This window comes from Lepus europaeus, chromosome 20, assembly GCF_033115175.1.
Source record: "Lepus europaeus isolate LE1 chromosome 20, mLepTim1.pri, whole genome shotgun sequence".
NCBI classification, from domain to species: Eukaryota; Metazoa; Chordata; class Mammalia; order Lagomorpha; family Leporidae; genus Lepus; species Lepus europaeus.
The window spans coordinates 25,932,610-25,950,032 of record NC_084846.1 but is presented as its reverse complement, the minus strand read 5'-3'; the positions used below and the strand labels follow the sequence as shown (position 1 = coordinate 25,950,032).

General features: G+C 45.3%; 1 protein-coding gene across 1 annotated transcript in view; it reads right to left on the bottom strand.

The window, feature by feature from the left end:
• DNAH11 (dynein axonemal heavy chain 11) overlaps positions 1-17,423 on the bottom strand; it is a 367,765-nt gene that overhangs the window by 98,028 nt on the left and 252,314 nt on the right. The window contains 5 exon segments of the mRNA XM_062178539.1: positions 4,788-4,922; positions 10,914-11,015; positions 12,738-12,920; positions 13,525-13,668; positions 17,020-17,133. Coding sequence (XP_062034523.1) covers positions 4,788-4,922; positions 10,914-11,015; positions 12,738-12,920; positions 13,525-13,668; positions 17,020-17,133 — 678 coding nt within the window.

The window sequence follows — 17,423 nt, the reverse complement described above, 5'->3', positions numbered from 1 at the left end:
TTCATTTGTCAATGATAAACAATAACGTGCACCCACCTCATTCTCCAAAACAGCTCTGAAATTTGAGGATTTACTAACCGTAGACTTATTGGCTACTGAAATTGTCAATAATACCATTCATGCAACATAAATCAGTACTGACCCAGGCTAACAAGGGCTTAAGAGTGGGAACATGTCCTGTAATACATTTCCAGACAGTTAAAAATCACCATAATTTTATTCTAATGCATTATAGATTGCCTGTAATGTCATCCTGGCTGGGGTGACCCATTTCTAATTTTGAACAGCTGTTCGGCTCAGGAGTTAGTTAATGATTAAATATAAATTGCCTGATTTATTAGTCTGAATGGCTGGGCTTCCAGGTCAATGCTATATAGACAAAATCATCAGTCTTGATGCTTTTCAGAAGTTAACTGTCTCCTGTTCTAGTTAGAAAGAATTTATTCTCAAAGGAAAAGATCTGACATCTTCAATTAATCCTTCAAATTTATATGTGTGCGTATGTACGTAAGTGTGGTGTGTGTGTGCGCGCGTGGGTATAGTTTCACATTGTCCAACCTTTTTTCCTCTCTTCATGTAAACTGGCACCCAGAAGTAAAGAACTTGGGAATAAGTACTTTATTACAGGATGAGTGCTCTCTCATGTACCTGGGAATGTTGTTATGTCAGAGATGCGTGGCAGAGCCGGCTTCTCCCTTGCTAAGACTTCCAGATGTTCTGTACCTACTTTAGGAAGATCCTCAGATCCCTCCCAAATGGTAAATATTTCCAACTGTTTACATCTTACCACTTCCCATGAAGTCATTGCAGATGTCAGTAGTGGTGAACTTTCTCAACAGATAGAAGAAGAGTGAGTATTCAAAAGCTCTAGAATTTTAAGCATGGAGGGCTCTCAGAACTCAACCATTCATTCATTCATTCAATAAACACCTATTGATGTCCAGGACCCACCAGGGGCTATTTTTGTAGCCTTAGGACCAAGCGGTGCACAAAACAGATGAAGCTCCTGTTCTTGAGAAACTTATAATCCAGCTGGGGAAAGAAGTCAAAACCAAGTGTGTGTGTACACACGCGCGCACACCTGCACACTGCACAGATATATTTATATGTTAACTGTCATGGGGTGATGGGTACTATGAAACAGCAATACTGCAGTCACTGGACAACAGCTGTTCAGCCGTGTGTGTGCGTGTTGGGGGGCAGGATGAGTGCTCTCTCATGTAGTAGGGAAGTCAGACATAACCACATGATAAGCACAGCTTTGAGCAGAGACCTGAAGAGGCGAGAGGGCCAGAGATGTGACCGCCCAGGAAAGAGGCAGCCATTGTGCAGGGAGGGAATTGGCACCAGGGGGAGGATGGAGAAGGTGGAGCCAGAGGGGAGGGGGTGGAGGGGAGGGCGGAGAGGCCCCCAAGAGTCAGATCGTGTACAGTCTCACAGGTCACACACGTAAAACCCTTGGTGTATCTGGGGAGTTCTGCGCATGGCAGCAACACGGATGGGCGTCAGTATTTAACACATCAGCCCTGTAATGAGGGGAACGCGTGTTAGCGTGGGATGATGGAGGTGTGTGCCGTGCAGCAGAGAGAGATGCTGGTGGCCTGGACCCCACCAGAGGGTGCCCCGAGTGAGCAGTGCTGGGGTGTCCATGGACTTTCTAGGCCAATCAGATATGCAATAGACCGTCTGTGGACGGTGGGCTGCCTAAAGATTGGGGGGGAGAGAGAGAAAAAAAAAACACAAGTGATTTAAAAGCTTGTGACCGGGAGACCTGGAGGAGATGTGCAGCTAGTGAGATGCAATGGACAGGGTTAATTTTGCAAGATGAACAGCAAGTTCACACACCACCAACTGACCTGCAGAAGAATGGCGAGTTTAACTCTGGTGAGTTACAGTTCATTTTTAATAATCTCCTAGGTTTGTCAGAAATTAGGCTAGCACCCTGCCTACCCATCCCACCACACTTTTTTCCCTCTTTTCTTGCTAAGAGTGCCCTGATTTGAGGAGGGCAGTAAAATGTCCAGCCCTATGAGATGGATTTCAGCAAGTTCTAGGAAAACTTAAGTTTTTCTTCTAAAAAGAGAAATATTTAGCTGATGTCAATGGTTTGCTTTCTCTCTGGAGAAATCTGGAGGTGTGGCAGCCATCCTGTGACCTTGAGACAGAATGTGTGAGGGTTAACGGCCATGCACTAAGTAGGCAGAAGTTCGTGGGTACAGGAGATTGGGTGTCCAACTGTCAGTCACCTGGATCAACATTGAAAAGGGTCCATTCCTAGAATTTTGTTATAATAGGAGGAAAATACATTACTGTTTGTTTAAGCAAATAAGTCTTCTATCATTTCTACCTAAATACATTTTAAATAATAGAGCCACATACTTTTAACGCAATTATGTAACTCCACCTAAATGCATTTCTCATGATGCAATGATATACTTATTAGTCATTTTTTTATATACATTCCAATACAGCTATAAACTTTATTCTTCAAAAATAATAGTTTGATGCTGGTGCTGTGGCGTAGTAGGATAAGCCTCCGCCTGTGGCACCAGCGCCAGCACCCCATCTCGGTGCCAGTTTGTGTCTCAGCTGCTCCTCTTCTGATACAGCTGTCAGCTCATGGCCTGGGAAAGCAGCGGAGGATGGCCCAAGTGCTTGAGCCCCTGCACTCACATGGGAGACCTGGAGGAGTCTCCTGGCTCCTGGTTTTGGATTGGCTCAACTCTGGCTGTTGTGGCCATTTGGCGAGTGAGCCAGCAGATGGAAGATTTCTCTGTCTCTCCCTCCCTCGATCTATAACTCTACCTCTCAAATAAATAAAATCTTAAAAAAATAACAGTTCATTGAGATATAATTCGTATACAAGGAAATCGATCCTTTAAAGTATGTAATGCTGTGGGTCTTAGTAGATTCATAGATTCACCAGTCAGCCCCAGGGTCTAATTTGAGAACACTTTGCTCCCCTCGAAAGCTAAACTCTGTGACCACTGACAGTCACTCTCAAATCCTACCCCTTCATCATTCAATCCTGGCAACCATGCACTTCCTGCCTCTACAGATCTGCTTCCTGTTGACACTCCGCACACATGGAATCGTGCAACACGTGGCCTTTTTGTGTCTGGTTTCTTCCCCACGGCCTGGAATGTTTAAGGTTTACTCACGTCGTGGCACGCGTAAGCACTCTGTCCCTTTTAATGGCTGAATAATATTCCAGTGTAAGGATACTCTATATCATTTGTCCATTCGCTAGTGGACGGGAATTCGGGTTATTTCTGTCTTTGGCTGCTGGGAAAGCTGCTGCAGTGAACACTGGCACACACGCTTCGGCGCCACGTTTTTGTTCTCTCAGGTATATATCCACGAGGACGGCCTTGTTGAGTCACGTGGTAACTTCATGTTGAACAGTTTCAGGGGTTGCCGAACTGTTTGCCAAAGAGGCAGGGCCGTTTTACGTGCTGGCTGGCAGGGCCGAAGGCTTCTCCTCTCTCCACATCCTCCCCAACACTTGGCACTGCCGGTGCTTTTTCATTAGGACCATCTTACCGGGTATTAAGTAGGTCACTGTGCTTTTGGCTTGTATTTCTCTAATGACTAAAGATGTGTTGATTGGTTTCTGAGTATCTTCTAAGAAGAAATGTTTATTGAAATCTTTGGCCCACTTTAAAATTGAGTTAACTATCTCATTTCTACTTTGACAAGACACTTGAACATGCATGGTGTCTTTTGAACTTCACTACGACTGTGCAGTAGGTGTTACCCACATCCCCATGTCACAGACAAGCAAATGGAGTCTTGTCCCAAATTGTTTACTGCTACAAGGTCAAAGGCCATGCGTTTCGGGGCCAGCATTATAGGGCCATAGGTTAAGCCTCTGCCTATGACACCAGTATCCCATACGGGCACTGGTTCAAGACCTGACTGCTCCACTTCCAATCCAGCTCCCTGCTAATGCATATGGGAAAGCAGCAGACAACGGCCCAAGTCCTTGGGCCCCTGCACCCATGTGGGAGACCCGAAAGAGCCTCTGGGCTCTTGGCTTCAGCCTGGCCCAGCCTCTCCCATTGTGGTCATGTGGGGAGTGAACCAGTGGAAACAAGACGACATGTCTGTCTGTCTATCTCTAACTCCGCCCTTCAAATAAATTGAAAACATTTTTTTCTTTTAAAAAATTCATGTGTTTTTCTACCATTTACATTTAAAAAAGAGAAAGTTAAAAGAATTCTTAGAAGCATCTGATTAATGGAATAAATATTTAGTGTTAGCATGCCAGTCACCTACCAAACAATAGAAGCTTGAAGGGAAGTCTGCTGGCGGAACTGAATGGAACTTATTACAAAGATCAGAGAGCCACTATCATAGTTGTCCAGCAGCTCTCATGAGTTTTTAAACACATTTTAAGAAAAACCATGCTAATGTCCCTTTTTAAAGGATTTCATGATGTGGTAAGAAAGGAAGGAAGGGAGGAAAAGAGAGAGGGAAAAGAAGTAGGAGAGCCATCCACAGATGGTGAACCGCCAAGCACTCACGGACGCCTTCCCTCTGTCTCAGTTGGAGAGCAGGCTGCTGGCACACTGAGGTCGTCCCCGGCTATGTACGAAGAACGCCCATTCATTTCTGCCGTCGGGGAACTCAGTTCTACAGCTCGAGCGACAACGAAATATTCCTCTCTATTATTGGTCACGTGCATTCTTAGTTACTGCTAGTGGCCAATGCCAACAAGTCCCCCTAAGATCCCCCCCACGATCTGCACCCTCCGATGGGGATTTCAGAGGGAAAGCTCCACGTGCCTCCAGCTCCGTGACGAGCCTGTTCGCCAGGGCAATGGTCGTGTTGGTTCGGTTCACCTCCTCTTGACTGCGGATCTTCTCAGCTATGGCCTTTTCAAAGGAAGCAGTGAGTCTGCTCAGATGGCGATCCAGATCCTGAGGAAGGATTGGAATGAGCATCGAGGCATTGTTAGTTCAGGCAGAAGTATCACAACCATCGGCAGGCATCGGTTCCCTTAAAGCAAACCAAAGAACCCCTTTCTCTCCTTCAACTTTGGGCCCTTTACCGCACAGACAAGGGTACTTCAGAGAGTTCAGGGAAAACGCAGTCAAGATACTCAACTTTGGTGCAAAAGCATTGAAATTCAAGCAAGGTATTTTCATGGTATGCACTTTTTATGAACTTTTGAAGATTTCAACATTTTTTGCACCAAAGTAAACCAATCTTTTAATTCTATTTTCCACGAACGTTTTGCAGCACCTTTGATTTTAACTACTTCGCCTCTTCGGACCTCAGCAATCTAACTCATCTGGGCCAATGAGATTTCCATTTCTGGGAAGTGGGGCTGTAACTCAGATAATCCACTGTCTTGTTTGAAAGACCTGAGAGTTCTTAGAGGGCTCCATTTAGAGGGGCGGAAGAAAGCAGAGGAACCATTCTGAGAAAAAAAAAAGATAGGATTACAGGCTCACATAAAGAGAAACAAGGAGGGGAAGTCACACAGCCCTAAAGAAACCCCAAGCCAGGGCCATGGATATTCTGAGACTTCATCATAATACAGTTTTCCATGAATCATCTGGTCTCCCTTTTGGTTCAATTTATTTTGAGTAAGTTTGCATTACTCATGGCCAAAAATGTCTTGGCTAAGACATCAAATACTTAGAGTCTCCTCAGATCAGTGTCTTACTACTTGCACATCAAAGAACCCTAGTTAAGATGTGTAACATGTTCCAAGAAACTTGAATGAGCATCCTTGTAGAACATGACCTGTTCATAACTCAGAGGACCCTAGATTTGTCAATGATTCAGTGATTTCATTACTTACGTTGCTAAAGCAACAGACACTTGCATACATCTTTATATATGCGTGTATACACATCAGATTTAAGATTAACATAGAAAATAAGGTCACATTTACAAGCATCAAAACAGATATTATGTATGAAATGTCAGAAATAAAGCTGAAGTAAATATTGCAAATCTATTTTGGGTGATTAAAAATGCTTGTAGCAGGACCGGCACTGTGGTGCAGTGGGTAAGGCTACCGCAGTGCCAGCATCCCATGTGGGTGCCAGTTCGAGTCCTGGCTGCTCCACTTCTGATCCAGCTCTCTGCTGTGGCCTGGAAAAGCAGAACAAAATGGCAAGTCCTTAGACCCTTGTACCTGCATGGGAAGACCTGGAGGAAGCTCCTGGCTCCTGGCTTTGGATTAGCCCAGCTCCAGCCATTGTGGCCAACTGGGGAGTGAAACACGAGGTGGAAGACCTCTCTCTCTCTCTCTCTGCCTCTCCTTCTCTCTCGGTGTAACTCTGACTTTCAAATAAATAAATGAATCTTTAAAAACATATATTAAAAGTCATATCACTTTTTGAGAAAAATTAGCTATTTTTTCATTAGCACAGATCATTTAGAAAGTAATGAAAAAAATCTCTTTTTTCATTCTAGAATCATTCTATGTTAGGGCGAGCAATTTGAATGAAACAAGAGAAAAAGAAATTTTATTATCATTGTTATTATTATTTCAAAATTCATTATATATGGAGTGAGAATACTTCCTGCAGCCCAGGCAGGCCACATATCCCTGTGGTGAATGGTTAAGACTCTCCAATTTGGGGTTGAAAATGACTTGGTTGTAGTCTCTCTGCCTCTTACTGGTCATGAGGCATTAGGCTCAGTATTCAGCTTCTCTAAGCCTCACGTTTTCTCATCTGTCAAATGGGACTAGTGCTACCAGCACCTAGCCATAAAATTAAATGTGGGTTAATGCCAGGAAAACACGGCGTGGAGTCGGCAGAGGGTACACAGTCAACGCTAGCCTGCTGGACGAGAATCACTGGAACTTACTTCAAATGGAGCACAAATTCACCTTTGGTCTCTTTGCTCATTTAGTTCAAACATCATCAAGCTAATGACAATGTTTGGGTAGGAGCGGGCCCTTGGCATGCAATGTTTAATGCATTGCATTAAAGGTCACTGCATCACCAGCAACTTGGAATGGCCATCAGCATCCTGGGTATCTGGACGAGGACAGCCTGCCGCTCTCTTTCAGAGCAATGTGTGGCCGTGCACTTGAACTCACACAGTCTGTGTTTGATCTGTACGCGGACGGTTTAGGGGAATGCTGGTATTTCACATGAATCAGTAAAGTATATAAATAAATGTACACATACTAGAGGTGAGCTTTGGTGCAATTAAGATACTGTTTTTGGGGCCAGCACTGTGGCATAGCAGGTAAAGCTGCTGCCTGCAGTGCCAGCATCCCATATGGGCGCCAGTTTGAGACCCAGATGTTCCACTCCCATCCAGCTCTCTGCTATGGTCTAGGAAAGCAGTAGAAGATGGCCCAAGTCCTTGGGCCCCTGCACCCATGTGGGAGACCTAGAAGAAGCTCCTGGCTTCAGACTGGCACAGCTCCAGCTGTTGCAGCCAATTGGGGAGTAAACCAGCGGATGGAAGACCTCTCTCTTTCTCTCTCCCTCTCCTCCTCTCTCTGTGTAACTCTGACTTTTAAATAAACAAATAAATAAATCTACTTAAAAAAAAGATACTCTTTGGGTCCCAGCATCCCATACTCATATGCCCGAGTCTGAGCCCTGGCTCCGTTTCCAAGTCCAGGTTCCTGCTAATGTGTACTGTGGGAGGCAGCCGGTGACGGCCCAAGTACTTGGGTCCCTGCCACTAGCATGGGAGCCCTGAACTGAGTTCCTGGGGTCCTCATGTTGGCCTGGCCCCAGCCCCAGCTGTTTTGGGGATCTGATGAGCGACCTAGCACATAGGAGATATCTGTCTCTTTGTTATCCAAATAAACAAAACGTACAGCTACTGGTTAAAATAACTTATTTAAAGTAAACATAATCCTCAAGTTGCTTTTATTCTAAAGTAAGTCAGATGAGAGTGTTTTAATATTTGCTTCCATCTTTCTCCTTGTTTTTGTCTACAGAGAAAAGGTTGTTCCTGTTTTTCTTTTCTCACCATCATCTTCTGTGTCATCCATTTCACCTGACTTTGGGTCTCATCATAGCCATTTTATTGAAACAGATCTAGTCGGAATCACCAAGGAATCTGATAAACTATTGTTTCTCTCAATATATTAATCGTTGCAAAATATAATCATAATATAACAACATCTAACGATTGATAGTCTAGCAGGAGCCAAGCACTATTCCAGCACTTTCCATGGGTTAACCCATTTGATGGGAGTACTAAGGACCCATTCACAGATGAGGAACCTGGAGCCAGGTCTCCCAGTTGGGAAGTACCATTCAGATGTCACCCATGCTGTGGGGCTTTAGCGCTTGTGCACAGGTCCACTGTGGGACCCAGACTCTTCATCACTTGTTCCAGGCAGTGACACCCCTTCCCTTAAAATTCCCACCCTCTCTTGGCCCCATGACATCATTCTCTCCTGGGTCCCCTTGCACCTCCCTAACAATCTCTTGTTCCTTCGGATGGCAGGTTCCCATGCCCACCTTATAAACCACAGGCCACCCCAGGTTTCCCATTTAGTCTTATGTTATCCTCACTCTGCTTCCTTCATCTGCTCACATACAGGCCCTTCCTTTGGCCCTTGACACAGAGCTGTCTTCCCCAAAGACAAACACGCTCAGTGTACCCATCCTGCCTCCACCAGGGACAGCACCTCCCCCCATGGCTCTCCATCCCTGGCAGTGGTGGTTTGCAACCATTGCCACAGATCCCAAGCAGGGACTAGTCTATTCTGCAGGGCACACAGACTCTATATTTTCCCTAAGCATTGGCTATATATAACCTGATTAAAAGAACTTATGACTATTATAGATGACCTTTTTTTTGCATGAAGAGGAGTCCTCAGTATTCTATCTCCTGCCCTGTAGAACACTTAACTATGTAACCAAACCCTCAAAAGCTACAATGTGTCCTTTTCCACCAAAAGTGACAATTCACACATGGATTTTCATACCCTGCTCTTTGGTCACACTGACTTACTCATCTCCCACAGAATACACAAGCTCCTTTCCCTGCCCTTTCATGGAATGCACTTTCCCCATCTTGCAGGCAAAAGCTTTGCATCTTTCAAGACCCAACTTGAGAAGAAATTGCTTGGGATGGGTGTCACGCTGCACTGGGTGAAACCACCACTTAGAACAGCAGAATCCCAGATATGAGTGCTTGCTTGAGTCTCGGCTGCTCTGCTTTTGACTTAGCTCCCTACTACTGCACCTGGGAAGGCAGTGAAAGATGCCCTAAGAACCTGGGCCCCTGAAACATATGTGGGAGATCAGGATAGAGTTCCTGCCTCCTGGCTTTGGTCTGGCACAAGACCTGGCTGTTGTAGCCATTTGAGGAGCAAATTGGCAAATGAATGATCTCTCTCTTCCTCTCCCTCTGTCACTCTGCCTTCAAATCAGTAGGCAAATCTTTAAACAAAGAGGAAATACTCCCACTGAAGCCCTCCTAAGCACCCCTCCACATGCGGCATCCTCACCTGCAGAAGTGACCCTTCCATTCTTCAGCGGTCACAGGTAGCTAGCGCAGTGGTACCCAGACATCCCCTAGCATTTATTAGGTCCACTGCAAGGTTTCCCAGAGCAGGTCTGAGCCTTATTCATCTCTCTGTCCCAAGTCCAGTGTTTCAAAAATGTTTGTTGATTGTTCAAGGAACAGCAGGCTCCTCAACTAGGGCAAATGAATGCTTTAGCTAAAGTAAAATATGGTGGCTGTTTGTTCATTTAACTAAATTTTTGCATGCCTTTCATGTGTCACCTGCTAGGCAGAAAAATTACAGGAGTTTAAGGCACTCGTGGTGAGAGTGGAGGACAAGAGGGGATGGTTTGCAGGTTTTAGATGAGTTGTGCTCTGGTGGGTACATGGGGTAAAGGAGTAACTGGTAACAAAGTTTAAGGGACCTTCAGGCAGGGGGGAAGAACCCAAACTTGATCTAGGAGAATCAGGAAGAATTCTCAAGGGAGAAGGCACCAGCTCCAACACAGTCTTCAAAGTTAACATAGAGCAAAGGTCAGCAAACGACAGGCTACAGATTAAATCCAGGCAGCATCTGACCTGTTGTTGGATGGCCCATGAACTCAGAATGGATTTTATGAGCATTGTAAAATGAGAGACATAAAAGAATATTAACCGTTCCCTGAGAACAGATGTGTGAAGATTTGAGAACATTGCCTTTTGTCTCTAAAGTCTATAGGATCTACTATTTGACTCTCAGCAGGTTGACAAATACGTAAATCAGCGATCCTGGCCCAGCGTTCTAGGTATGGGATTATACTGGGAGCACTAAAGACATCCTGGGCGTGGAGAAATCAAGAAAACGTTTCTTAGGGAAAGTGTGCTTGACACTTGAAAGATGCCCTAAGTCACCAGCACAACTTGATCAGGATAGATATTCCTGGCAGAGATTCAGGAAAAGACAACCAGGCAACAGGCCACAGCCTTAGGTAATGACAATAACAGTCATAGCTAATATTCTGTAAGCACTTACTATGTGCAGGATACTATGCTAATTCTACTATGAGTTAGTCTCGTTGAATCCTCACAGTGCTACCCATGGAATGCATGCAATGATACTACTCATTTCACAGATAAGGAAAGCAAGGCCCAGAGAGGTTAACCAACTTGTGCAAGGTCAAAGAGTCAATAGCAGAGTCAGGTCTGGCTCCAGAAGCCTCGCTTCTGCTCCCTGTGTGCTACCCTCCTCCTGCTTCCAGAAGACTCGGGGAGTGTCTAAGGGGCAGCAACCTCGCACTTACCCAGCCTAGCATCTAGCACACAGCCCACGAGAAGTATCTACTGAATTGTCACACAAACCAGTGAACACATTCACCAAGGATCAGATTCCTTTCTACATGGTGGATGGGACCCTGCCTGCAGTGGGAAGTGGAGGAGGAGGCGGGACCATGGTGGGGAGCTCCTTCAGTGTTGCCCTTTGTACTCACCACCAGCTTTTTCCTGATAGTCTCCAGTTTCTCCGTGGCTGTGGCCAACTCCAAGTTCGTCTGGGCTAAGGCTTGGCGTTTGGGTTCCACATCACAGTAGACCTGAAAAATCCACATACAGTTCAGTTCCTGATGTAACAGTGACGCAAAAGGGCTCAGCAATGATTCCATCCCAAGTTGGCAGGAAGCCTGCAATGGAAATCTCTAGTTCTCCTGGCTATTTGTTTGTCTCTTAGCTATGATGCCACAGAAAGTCTACACGCAGCCTCCTACTTTCTCTCTGGTCTTCTACAACTGACTTTGTTTGTCAGGGCATTAGAGGGACACATCCTGGAATAACATGCTATAGAGGCAAACACTATTAGGATATTGACCCTGTTTTATCATAAAATGTGGAGCTAATCCTCATATTTTTAGACATTACAGTGTGAAGGAACGACAGGTAAAATTGAGATTGGGTGTAGTCTTTAAGGCAGAGATGAGTGTGGATAAAGTCTCAACACAGAAAGGGCAGTGAGAGAGATCTGTGTTCTTTTCTAAGTTCCTCAGCATCTTACGCCTGTGTTATTTGGATGGACAATTTGAGGACTTGCATCGGTCTATTTTTCTCCTGGTGGGGAGAGGGCAGGGAAATTAAGTTTTATTTCGGATTTTATACCATAGCCACAGTACCACTCTATGCTCACCTTGTTCCCTGTGGTACCAACAGAATAGAGTACCCCGCCATTTGGGATTTCTACTGGGGAGAGAGGGAAAGATCTAATGAGCCTTACTCCTCTGAGCCCTACCCTATGAAGCACATAAGCTGATTTTATAAAAGTCCTTTGGGGAAATGTCACTACTTTTTCTCAGGAATTCCATACTTGAACTCAACATGCAGCATTCCAAGACAAAAGTGAGCCACAGGTCCTGTCCTGTTCCGTTTTTACAGGCAACGTTCTGCACGGTGCTTGGGGCATAGTTGACAGGCAATAAATATTTCATATATAAATGGCTAAATGAAAGGAGAACCTATTCTTACTCTGTCCCAATGTGCAAATTTGAGATTAGACCATATGTAGGCAAAAATTTACATGTCATTATAATACTAAAGCAAAACAAAGGATATTTCCTACTTCATCTCACGATGTCTAAAAAGAGATGATATAAATGTTTGGTTTGTGAGCACAGTTTACATACAATTAGCTGTGAATTCAGGCTTTTTTTTTGGGGGGAGGGGCAGGTAGAGTTATAGACAGTGAGAGAGAGAGACAGAGAGAAAGGTCTTCCTTCCATTGGTCCACTCCCCAAATGGCCACTATGGCCAGTGCTGTGCCAATCTGAAGTCAGGAGCCAGGAGCTTCTTCCTGGTTTCTCATGCAGGTGCAGGGACCCAAGCACTTGGGCCATCCTCCATGGCCTTCCTGGGCCACAGCAGAGAGCTGGACCAGAAGAGAAGCAACCAGGACTAGAACCTGGCGCCCATATGGGATGCTGGCGCCGTAAGCGGAGGATTAACCAAGTGAGCCACGGCGACAGCCTGTGTTTGTTTTAAGTCAACGTGAACCAAATATTTTAATGTTAACATAATTCATATATGCAACATGTTTCTATTTGTTGCTCTATGATATAAAGTCATCATTCTATCCTTAAAAAGTTTCCTACATGTCAAATACCCTCCTTGATAGGGTTCTGATCAGACACATTCATGCCTTATACTTAACATCTTCATTCAAAAAAGCAAATGTGAAATCCTTGTATATCATTTTTTTTCTGAGCTAAAAATGGGTTTCATTCATGGCTCTTTGTGGATGACACCTGGGAGGCATCAGATAGGGCTGCTACCTCGTAGAATTTCACAATGTTGATGACCCAGGCGCACAGACCAGCTGCTGCAAAGGATTTGGTCCGAATCAAGTTTGGATTGAACTCGGGGTCTTTCAAATACTGTTCCTTGACCACTTGGAGACAGTTGTCCGGAATGTGCTCTTTGTCGTAGTTAATTAACGCTTGCAAGAAATCATCAACCTGTAAAGCAAAAAGACTGATTGCCATGAGCCCATTTTGGCTGCCGAGAAAATTCCAAGATCAAAAGTTAAAATCAGCTTTTAGAACTCACATTACAAAAGGCGAAATTGGCAAGCTGCATTTCTCCTACTGTTTGACTTTTTCAGTCTTTAGAGTGTGAAGTTAGAATTAGCAATGGACACTTGTAAAACCTCTTCTATCCCAGGGTAAAATATTAAGTCCCGGCACGGGAGGCATTCACATTTTGAAGAAAAGAAAGGCAGAAAAACACACACCAAAAAGCCCCGTTGCTTCCCCTTCTTATGCATTAGTAACACTTTTCCAGCCTAAGAAATCCATGTAATTTTCTCCCTCCTACACTTAACAGCTTTCATAATTTCACAAATAATTAGCCACCGCCACCTGCTGCTGGCGCTGACTTGGGTTTGCCACTACCCGAAGCTAACCTCCAACCTGGCACACAAAAGCTGGGGCTCTGCAAAACGGATGCCATATTCAGGCCGACGGACATGATTTCTTTGGACTTGAACCTCTTCAGAATCGAGCCTGACCACAGGACTGAAAATGCTACAGAGACAGGGATTTTCATGTTGCCGGTCGATACCTTTCCCATGAAGACTTTTGCTGCTTTCCAGCTTCGGTCCTTTGGCACTCGGCCCCGGGGTGCCAGAAGAACCATCACAGCCGCAGTGACGTTGGTGACGGCGTTTGGGGGATTGGGAAAGGCTTTCAGCTCAGTTAGGTTGATCTGCAGAAGAGCACACAAGGTCAAGGTCAGAGGTGTCAGAGAAGCATGGGGCGCCACCCAGCTGGTCTTCAGCAGCTCCCATCCACCCCTTACCCTCCTGGTGTTGGCTGGGCAGCTCTGTGCCACCCAGGGATTCTACCTTGGGGCCCCAGGAGGATCCATCTTTAGTGGGCACTTCTCTGGTATTCTTGAAACATCACCACCCTTTCCTGGCCTTGCAGGATAATGATCCCATGTGGATGTCCAGTCCTGGAGAGCCATGCTCATCAAGGCCAGGACATGCAGGTTGTAAGGTATTTAAGGGTTCCATTCTGCTGTTATAGATTTGCATTTTAACTGGGCCCTCCCAGACACATACGTCTTTAATTTAGTGTCTCCTAGCTTTGCCTTGCTGCTTTACACGTATGAGTAAGAAACAGTCTATGCACCTGCTCTCAGTCAGAGGGGCTTGTAGGTTGAACCATCTTCCTTACCCTTAACCCCCTCCCCTCAGAACACCGACTGACCCAACAGATGGCATTAAGAACAGATAAACCACAAATAGCAAGGCAAATGCTCTGGGGGCAGAAGTTAGTACCTAGCAGAAGGATCTGTAGGTTCATTATACATGATTTATGTACATGCTTATTTAAAAATATTTGCTTATTTGGAACGGAGGGAGAAGGAAGACAGAGAGAGAGAGAGAGAGAGAGAGAGAGAGAAAATTCCCATCTGTTGGTTTACTTCCCAAATGCCTGCAATAGCTAGGGATGGGCCAAGGCTGAAGCCGGGAGCCAAAAACTCTATCCCTGCCTCTCATGTGGGAGGCAGGAACCCAATTATCTGAGCCAGCACCTGCTGCCTCCACGAGCCCGCGTTTGCAGCAAGCCGGAGTCAGGGGCTGGAGCTGGGAATGGAACCTAGGTACCATGATGCAGGCTGTGGGCATCCTAGGGGCCAGGCCAAATACCCACCCCATGACCCATGATTTACAAAGAAAAACCCAGCTAGCAGCTAGTGCCAGTGATATTTCCTGTGCTACCTAAAACACTCTCGCGTGCAAAACCTTGTCGAATGTTCAGCCTGCTTCTGCTTGCTTCCCAGAGTCTGGGTATTTGGAAACTGAATACAAAAAATGGAAAGGCTATGGGAGGAACAGCAAAGGCCAAGAGTGACAGCGAGGTTGATGCTGAGAGAGAGCTGACCAACCCAGATTCTGCCATCATTTAGAAACATACCTGGTTTTGTATTGTAAGTGACATTATGTTATTTTGTCTGGGCAAAGGCTAATACATTCACAGAAAAATTTGTACATTTAGAGAAATAAAGAAAAAAAATCCTAGTATTCAGAGATAACCAATTACTCTTTTATTTCTTTTTTATTAATTTTCTATGGACGAGGGACTGGCACTGTGGCTCAGCGGGTTAAAGCCCTGGCATGAAGCAACGGCATCCCATATGGGTGCCGGTTTGAGACCCAGCTGCTCCACTTCTGATCCAGCTCTCCGCTATGGCCTGGGAAAGCAGTAGAGGATGGCCCAAGTCCTTGGGCCCCTGCACCCATGTGGGAGACCCAGAAGAAGCTCCTGGCACCTGGCTTCAGATTGGCACAGCTCCGGCATTGTGGCCATCTGGGGAGTGAACCAGAGGATGGAAGACCTCCCTCTCTCTGCCTCTCCACTGTCTGTGTTACTCTGACTTTCGAATAAATAAATCTTAAAAAAATTTTTTTTCTATGCACGTGAATGTTCCTACCAAGGAAAACATACAGTATGTCTTGTTTTATAACCTGCTTTATTCACTTAATACATCACGATTGTTTTTCAGGTTGCCAATTGATATCCAACAATATTGTTTTAATGGTTACAGAGTATTTGAATGTGTAATAATCTTCCATCGTGGTATATTTGTATTTTTCTAAAATTTTCAATTTTATGGAGCGACTGCAGTTCTTTGCTCGCATTCAGAATTTTTTTTCAAAAGTACACACAGAAAAGAAATTGAGGGGCTGGTGTTGCAGTGCAGCAAACTTGCAACACCAGTGTCCTATACTGGAGTGCCAATTTGAGTCCTAGCAGCTCTGCTTCTGCTCCAGGTGCCTGCTAATGCACCTGGGAAGACAGCAATGGCCCAAGGACCACTCATGTAGACCCGGATGGAGTTCTGGGCTCCTGGCTTTGACCTGGACCAGCGGTGCTCACTGCAGTCATTTGGGGAATGAGTCAGTGGACAGAATATCTCTCCCCTGACCCAGCCCTATTCTCCCTGTAAAATCAATCAATTAATATTCAAAAAAAGAAAAGGCATTGAGTACTTCTTTAAAGAGCAGGGAAAATCTAGGTTCTTTACTCTTAAAAGTGAACCTTACAAACCTCAGGTTTGCTGACTGCCTGGAAATTTCCCTCGAGGCAGGGAAGGGCCCTTGGACAAGATCAGGTGTGGGCTCTGATAACAATATTGCCAGTACTTCCGGTTTTCCTTGTAGCACCCCTGTGATGAACATGGGTTATTTTCTCTTAGGAACTTTGGCTGTTCAATGAGATGCTGCTAATAGCATGAAGCTAGGGGGCAGGATGGGGACCACAGCAAGATCTCTTGGCTCTCACTGTTCTTCTCATCCTACCTTTTATATTCCAGCAAAATCAAGAATCCCTCACTTAGTTCTCAAAGCAGCAAACATGAAAAATCAGATTCTGTTGCTAATCATTGAGCAGCCTTTCCCAAGACAGTACATCCCATGGTGCTGTGGGTACTCAAAAGGAGACTGCTGGTTGGTGTGCTGCAACACAGACTCCCAGATGGGGTAAAGAAGTTGAACTGTTGTGATGACCTCAAAGGCTTGTTTTAGCATTTTATAGAATTTTCTTTTTAAATTCATTTATTCATTTGAAAGGCAGAATGATAAAACGAGCAAGTGAGAGGGAGAGAGGGGAAGGGAGAGAGAGAGAGAGAGAGAGAGAGAGAGAGAGAAAGAGAGAGAGAGAAAGAGAGGCAGAGAGAGATATCTTCCATCTGCTGGTTCACTCCCCACAAATGGCTGCCAAAAACCAGGGCTAAGCCAGGCCAAAGCCAGGAATTCCATCCAGGTCTCAAACATGAGTGGCAGGCACTCAAGTACTTGAGCCATCACCCAGTGCTCTCCTAGATCGTTAGCAGGGAGCTGGATCAGAAGCAGAGGAGCTGGGACTTGAATCAGGGCTCCACTCTGGGATTCGGGTGTCCCAAGTGGTGGCTTGAACATCCAGGCCACACACCCTCTGCCTTTTCTAAACAACTTTTTAGCTCCATGACTATATGCCCTGCTCAGTTATTCCAATGCTAACAACATGTGAACAGTCTTAGGGGGAAACCCACGAGGTGAGAAACCATTACCCTGTTGAGTGTGTTGAGCGCGGCTGTGGCGGCCACCAGCGCAGGCTCAGCCTTGAGTAAGTCCGCCTCACATTCTCTCTGTTTCTGTGACACTTCGGCCTGAATGGCTGCCACCTAACGAGAGGAGAAAAGCACACAATGCACATTTACCAATTAGTACCTTAGGTATCTTCATCCAAGAACGCAGGCTGACTCAGAGACACTGTTCAATAACTCTTTGTTCTACACTGTGAACAGGTGAGGAATGTCTCATCAAGACTAATTTCCCTCCAGGTACAGCATGCACACAAAGCTTTGAAAATGCACAAGACACACAACAGTAAGTCCCAACTCCAATGGGTTCCAATGTCAAAATGTTCCAAGAATGACGTCAACCTAATTATTGATGAAACAATACTGCAAAT